This window comes from Electrona antarctica (assembly GCF_951216825.1).
Source record: "Electrona antarctica genome assembly, contig: scaffold_126, whole genome shotgun sequence".
Classification (NCBI taxonomy): Eukaryota; Metazoa; Chordata; class Actinopteri; order Myctophiformes; family Myctophidae; genus Electrona; species Electrona antarctica.
In genome coordinates, this window is record NW_027638375.1 from 112,004 (window position 1) to 120,000 (window position 7,997).

At 43.9% G+C, this 7,997-nt stretch overlaps 1 protein-coding gene across 1 annotated transcript in view; it reads right to left on the reverse strand.

Moving 5' to 3' along the window:
* Positions 1–1,252: 1,252 nt before the first annotated feature.
* Positions 1,253–7,997, reverse strand: part of LOC306918132 (uncharacterized protein) — a gene marked incomplete at its 3' end in the record, with an annotated part of 8,856 nt that continues 2,111 nt past the window's right edge. Inside the window, exons 10-17 of the mRNA XM_079531013.1 lie at positions 7,825–7,956; positions 7,078–7,125; positions 6,027–6,122; positions 5,804–5,860; positions 5,341–5,460; positions 4,776–4,829; positions 2,482–2,616; positions 1,253–2,320 (exon numbers count right to left, since the gene is read on the reverse strand). Coding sequence (XP_079387139.1) covers positions 1,253–2,320; positions 2,482–2,616; positions 4,776–4,829; positions 5,341–5,460; positions 5,804–5,860; positions 6,027–6,122; positions 7,078–7,125; positions 7,825–7,956 — 1,710 coding nt within the window. The remainder of the gene's footprint in view (positions 2,321–2,481; positions 2,617–4,775; positions 4,830–5,340; positions 5,461–5,803; positions 5,861–6,026; positions 6,123–7,077; positions 7,126–7,824; positions 7,957–7,997) is intronic.

Below are 7,997 nucleotides of genomic sequence, written 5' to 3' on the forward strand. Positions count from 1 at the left end.
ATGTATGGATTTCCTCTTTAGTCTCATAGCACACTGCAACTTGTGGTGGATACGGAGTATAGTATCTGCTGCGAGTCTCTCCATCTTGTTCTTGGTGCACAGTTGTATATGGCGCCGCCTGAATTCAGCTTCATTGTGATATCTTTGATGGTGCTTCTGTTTGCGTGATTCACGGAAAACAGCATCGGTGCTCCATCTGTTGTTCTGCTTCCGTTTGTGTGATTCACGGAAAACAGCATCGGTGCTCCATCTGTTGTTCTGCTTCCGTTTGTGTGATTCACGGAAAACAGCATCGGTGCTCCATCTGTTGTTATGCTTCTTTTTGCGTGATTCACGGAAAACAGCATCGGTGCTCCATCTGTTATGCTTCTTTTTGCGTGATTCACGGAAAACAGCATCGGTGCTCCATCTGTTGTTCTGCTTCTTTTTGTGTGATTCACGAAAATCAGCATCAGTGTTCCATCTCTTTTTCCAATAGTTTTTCATGAAGGCTTTATGTGTTTCACGGAATCCAGCATCAGTGAGCCAGCGTGTGGTCCTGGATTCATTCTTGTACTCATGTTTCTGCACAAGTTTCCGCTGATTCTTTATTCGCCTTTCTTTATTTAGTTTGTAAAGATGATATGCTGGAGTCTCACTGGAGCCGTGGTCAAAGAAGGGCACACTGTGAGGTGGTGCCGCTGGTGCCTCACTGGAGCCGTGGTCAAGGGAGGGCACACTGTGAGGTGGTGCCACTGGTGTCTGGTCAATTTCAAAGACAACAGGCAAGAGCTCATATGACGCATGAGTAGGACGGCCTTTGAGGACCAGGCGCAAGTGGCAGGCCAAGTCAGTCACGTTTTGGAAAGTCAACATAATTGCTTTTCCTCCAGATATTGGCATACCCCAGTCATTTCTTGAGTGTGAATCAAACAATCCGTAGCGTCCTGATCTGTCCCGAAACACTGCAAAGCATTCAGGATGAACCATCAACACTGCATGGGTGAGATCATTTGACAGGCACTGCAGCTGTTTGGCAAGGGAGTAATTCTTTCCTTTTGTTTTGTTCAAGGGACCAACTTTCAGGTCTGACATGTCCATGCGAACGGTGTAAACACTGTTCTCGCCGAAGACCCGATTTGGCAACTGCTCCATGGTCAAGAGATCTGACTGATGCGTATTGTCCAAATGCAGATGCTGTATTGTGTCTTCGTAGAGAACATCTCCCTGGACAAGCACTTTGTCAAGGCAGGCCGTGTCAAAACCAACTCCCTCATTGTGGTAGGCAAGAAAGGTGAGAGCCATGCAGGTGCACTGAGTGTTTGACCTCTGACTCAGGATTGGTGCGTATGTCACCTTGACACATAGTGGCACTCACCAATTGTGGCGCTCGCTGCAGACCCTGCTTTGCATGCCACCTGTTGCTCCGCACTGTTGGTACTGCTGCTCTAATTGTCACATGTGTTGACGGTGCAGGAGTCTTGCTGGAGACATGGTCGATTGCTGCAGTAGCTGGTGTGCTTGTCACACTTGTTGACGTTGCAGCAATCTCGCTGGAGCCATGGTCGATTGTTGCAGGAGCTTGCGCACGTGTCACATTTGTTGACGGTCCAGGAGCGTCGCTGGAGTGATGGTCAAATGAAACAGGCACAAACTCATACCGCGCTAAAGGAGAACGCTCTTTGAAAAGCATGTCAAAGTGGCGGACCAAACCACTCAGATCTTGGAACGTCAGTAGAATAGCTTTTCCTTCAGGCATCGGCAAACCTGTCGCAGATCTCGAATGGGAGTCAAAAACGCCATAACGTCCTGATGTGTCACGGAACACTGCAAAGCATTCGGGACTTACAATCAGGAAAGCACGGGTGACCTCTTGCGACAGGCACTTCAGTTCCTGCTCCAGAAACAGCATATCCTTAGGTATGTTAGTGTGGTGTTTGGCTGATGGGTTCACATAACCAACTTTCACATACCACATATTGACACTGTAGAAATTGCTCTCAACGACAACCTGTTTTGGCATCTCCTCTATGGTCAGATTCCTGAACGTAAGCTTTGCTTCATGGTTTTCCACAAAAAGGTGGCGTATATTGTCTTTGTAGAGATCATCTCCCTGATAAAGCACTTTGTCAAGGGAGGATGTGTCGAAACGCACTCCATCAGTGTGGAAAGCCAGAAAGGTGAGCGCCATGCAGGTGCACTGACTGTTCAACTTGCCTAGCCAAGGCTTATAGGGGTTGATGTAGGTTATGTCCGCTTGACAGATGCTTGCCCTCACTGACTGCACAGGCTGCTGACTCTGCCTCACCGCACTCTTCTCCCGACGTTCAACAGGGGACATCTGATGTAAGCAAGAGCACACAAACCGTTTCATCACCATTTGACATAGCGCCTCTTGGACAGTATAAACATTCTTAGATTTTACCAATTTATCTGGGTCAGAAAGGGAGAGAAACTTTTTAAAACGCTTCAATGTCAACATAAACATTGCATCCAAATTACCTCGCTGCCACATGGAATAGCTGGGCGACCCACATAGCTGGAAACATGGGATCGGACGGCAGCATCCATCGCATCTGAGAAGTCACGGGGAAAAGACACAGGATCTGGTCGGATGGAACACTCAGCCAAGTCCACCTGTGGAGCAAAGTACGTCAAATCATACACATCAATGATAATGGTAATATAATATTGGCTGCATGTTAGCATGCATGTTAGCATGTTGACATGCTAATTCTAACATGCTGATGCTAACATGCTAATGCTAACATGCTAAGGCAAAAATTATAATGCTAACATGCTAACATGATAATGCTAACATGTGCTAATGTGCTAACATGCTAATGTTAACATGCTAATGCTAACATGCTAGTGCTAACATGCCAATGCTAACATGCTAACATTACCATGCAAACATGCTAATGCTAACATGCTAACATGCTAGCATGCTAATGCTAACATACTATCTAACATGCTAACATGGTAACATGCTAGTGCTAACATGCTAGTGCTATCATGCTAACATGCTAGTGCTATCATGCTAACATGCTAATGCTAACATGCTAATGCCAACATGCTAGCATGATAATGCTAACATAATAATGCTAACATGCTAATGCTAGCATGCATGATAACATGCTAGTGCTAACATGCATGCTAACATGCTAATGCTAGCATGCATGATAACATGCTAGTGCTAACATGCTAGTGCTAACATGCTAATGATAACATGCTAGTGCTAACATGCTAATGCTAACATGCTAATGCTAACATGCTAACAAGCTAATGCTAACATGCTAACATGCTAATGCTAACATGTGCTAATGTGCTAACATGCTAATGCCAACATGCTAACATGCTAGCATGATAATGCTAACATAATAATGCTAACATGCTAATGCTAACATGCTAGTGCTAACATGCTAGTGCTAGTGCTAACATGCTAATGATAACGTGCATGATAACATGCTAGTGCTGACATGCTAATGATAACGTGCATGATAACATGCTAGTGCTAACATGCTAGTGCTAACATGCTAATGCTAACATGCTAATGCTAACATGCTAATGCTAAATGCTAATGCTAACATGCGTTAATGTGCTAACATGCTAATGCTAACATGTGCTAACGTGCTAATGCTAACATGCTAACATGCTAATGCTATCCTGCTAATGCTAACATGCTAGTGCTAGCATGCTAACATGCTAGTGCTATCATGCTAACATGCTAATGCTAACATGCTAATGCCAACATGCTAGCATGATAATGCTAACATAATAATGCCAACATGCTAATGCCAACATGCTAATGCCAACATGCTAATGCCAACATGCTAATGCCAACATGCTAATGCCAACATGCTAGCATGATAATGCTAACATAATAATGCTAACATGCTAATGCTAACATGCTAACATGCTAGCATGATAATGCTAACATAATAATGCTAACATGCTAGTGCTAACATGCTAACAAGCTAATGCTAACATGCTAGTGCTAACATGCTAACATGCTAACATGCTAACATGTGCTAACATGCTAATGCTAACATGTGCTAACGTGCTAATGTTAACATGCTAACATGCTAATGCTAAATGCTAATGCTAACATGCTAACATGCTAACAAGCTAATGCTAACATGTTAACATGCTAATGCTAACATGTGCTAATGTGCTAACATGCTAATGCTAACATGTGCTAACGTGCTAATGCTAACATGCTAACATGCTAACATGCTAGTGCCAACATGCTAATGCTAACATGCCAATGCTAACATGCTAACATGCTAACAAGCTAATGTGCCAACATGTGCTAATGTGCCAACATGTTAATGCTAACATGCTAATGCTAACATCCCAACATGCTAGCATGCTAGCATTCTAACATGAAGACAGAGGGGGCGGGGCTTAAGCAAAAAGTACAGCTCATTCCCATTGGTGGTTATAGCTGTGTAAAGGCCAGCCAATAGGAATACAGAGGGGGCGGGGCTTAAGCAAGTACAGCTCCGTTCCTATTGGTGGTCTACATCTATGGACCAAATTGCGAGGCTGTAGCATGTTGCAAACCAAAGTTATGGCTCTGTAAAGGCCGGCCAATAGGAAGACAGAGTGCGTGCATGTGTATGTGTGTGCGTGTGCGCGCGTGTGTGAGAGGTGGTCAACTTGACCTTGAATCATTAACAAAGTATAATTTTCACCTGGGCTACTCTATGCAAACGCAACAACTGATTAGAGTGCCACTCACTTCAGACAAGTGTGATTTTGTTTTTACATAACTATGATAAAACATGACAAACCTGCTGCTCCCGAACGAGCCCCCTTGTAGTAGACTGCACACTAGGCTGGCTCGTCTGTAATGAGAAATAAGACATGCAGTTTGATGTATAAAAGTAAATAACTAAATAAAAATATATGTTGTTCAGACATACTAACAGAACGACAGGCATTAGTCCCACAACATGCGTTGTCGATTGCAACTAACCCGTGGCTACTGACATGCGTGGTAGGTAAAAACTAACATGTATCAGGTTAAAAATGTGTCTGCACCTTTGTTAAATTGACACGCACACACTCCTCTCTCTCCCTAATTAATTAGTCTCATGTCCTGCAGCTGCGTCTAGTTTCTCCTGGCGGATCCTGCCGGGAGCTGCCTATGCCATAGAAAGCATAGATGAGTTCCAGTCTAGGTTAAAACTAACCCGTGGCCCCCGACATGCGTGGCAGGTTCAAACTAACCCGTGGCTTCCTGTGAGGTTAGGTTTAGGGGTTGGGGTAGGGTCGTCAGACTTATGCCTGTCGGGCTGTTAGTACGTCGGACCAAACACATGCAACCGTCACAGTTACAGGTTACAAACTCCTTACTGTGGCAACAGGTGAACGAGCTGGTCTGCTGATCTGACGGCTGACAATAACTCTCGGAGACACGCTTCTGACGGGCAGTGGTGTCACTGGAGAGGTGGAGGGCGATGGCCTACGACTGACCTGTAATACAAACGGAGCTAATGATGCAGGTGTAGTTTCAGACTCATTTAGCATTTGCAGATTGTGGAATAGTTGTAATACACATACACATAATACATACACATACACATAATAGTTGTAATACACGACACTAGCTAAAAAGCAACACAACCATTGAAGACAAAAGTGAGGACGCATATTGTGATTGGCCATAATGACATGATGAATGATGATGGATGATTAGAGCGCCCTTCACTCCACAGAAGTGAGATTTTGTGTTTGTTGAACTATGATACAACAATGATAAAACATGACTGTGGCTAAAACTAAACAGTGTCGGAGTTACAGGTTACAAACTCCTTACCGTGGCAACGGGTGAATGAGGCACTCTCACCTCGCGGTGTGATGTCCTAGGACTGACCTGTGTATACAAACAGAGCTAATGATGCATAGTCAAACATTGTCCAATACATTTATAATGTCAAACAGTGGACACTGCAAACCCTGTGTGTACCTTTTACTTATTTAGATGAGTGTACATTAAAACACAAAGACGCAAAACAATGTAAACTTTTCAATGAAATTACCTTTCCACCTGATGGAGCAGCCACATTCATTGCATCCAAGATGCTAGGGCTAAACCAGACAGGGTTGAGTGGGATGGAACTCTCTGGCAAGTCCACCTGTGGATGAAAAGAGAAAGGAAATGTGACCATGCATTAAATCATACACCGCAATAATACTGTTGTCAAATGGAAACCTTCTATGTCAAAGAAAACCTATTTCTGAATACATGGAAATCTGTGTTGCAACAGGTCCAACGTAGTGGTTGTCACAACCTATTTCTAATACACTCCATTGGTTAACCCATTTTGGGGAGGAACCCCTTTTGGTGTTAGCATTATGTTATGCTTTAGCTATTGAAAAATAGCAGCTCTACAAGCTCATAGCGCTATGAGCTTGTAGGTCTGCTATTTTTGGAAAATCGAAGAACGACTTTTTCAGAAAACTGTCAGGATGTAGAAGACACTTTTAGAATCTGATCTCAGGTCACAATGGGTTAAACACATGCATACAGGGATTAAAGCAAGGTTGGTGTGATATGGCCTGTTGCACATTGGCACATTGTCAACCCAAGCGTTTCAATTCCATGGTGGCTTGCAACTACATGTGTCTACTTGCAATCATTTGGTTGCAAGGCGTTGCCTGGCGACCCATTGGTGTGGTTTGGAGTTTAGGATTAGATCAACCCTCCAGCCTTTAATTAAACACTAGACTACATCTGTGTAACATTTGTGCTTTGGCTATTCAAAAATAGCAGATCTACAAGCTCATATTGTCTTACATCTGTGACACCGTACGAGCTTGCAGCTCTTTTCCCACTCATCTCAACTGGTTATAGTACCGAGTCGTACATATCAAGGCAGGAATCACACCTGCTTTAATGAGGTACTGTGGTCAGGTATTGTTGATCAATGTTAAGATAAGGAAACCTTTGGAACATTCAGTACGTAAGTAAGTGTGTACTGCCAACACAGGCAGATACAGTATTGTTCATCATGGGGTGTGCCCACTGAACTGGGCAGGTCTTCCCCACCATAAAACAATACAGGGTTTCAGTGGTTAAAGATGACAAACCTGCTGCTGCTGCTGCTGCTGCGACCAAGGAACGGTAGGCTGGTTGGTCTGAAAGGAGAAATGCAGGTTGATGAGCACAAAGTAAACTAGAACTGCACTCTGTCGAGTGCCTACTTGCTTGTTGCACACAAGTAAGTGCGCAAGCAGAGCGCAAGTACTGTCGACCGCTGGTGACTTATATGTCGATCAGTGTCGGGTGGATTAAAGGAAATGCCTCTATGTATATGTAATTTGTAAGTTGATTAGCGTTATACTGTGGTTACTTGCCCCGTTTGATGCGTATGTATCGTAGCAGCATATGACGTCAGGGTATAACTAGCTCTCAATGATGACGTAATAAAGATGTGGATTAAAGGACCCAATGCCAGGGTGTAATTGGTTTTTGATGTTGACGATATGTTTTAGTGTCGGGAGGATTAAAGGTAATGCCCCTATGTATACATGTATGTAATCTGACACCACTGCCATATCAAGCACAAGTAGTCATTACGTCATACGCTGGCACGGCGCATACATATCAAATGACGACATACGCATCGAAGCACTGGACTAAAACTATTACTTGTGCGCTCTGCTTGTGCAAGTAACTAATATGATAACAGAGTATCCCTTGTCACAAACCAATAAGGGGCAGCAGTGACTCAGGGATACAGTAGCTAGTTAATGTCAAAGTGTCCTTGAGCAAGACTCTGAAATGCTCCATTTACGATATTTACCATGAAGCAGTGACACGATTCGACTACTTACAGCAGCAGCTGAGCGGGGTACGTGCACTTCTTTGCTGACAAGAGACCTGGGATACACGCTTCTGACAGGTGCTGGTGGCAACACAGCTACAGACTTGCGTTGTGGGCAAGGTGATGTCCTCCTAGCACTGGCCTGTGCATAGAAACAGAGGAAAACGTTTACAGGCTGGAAAA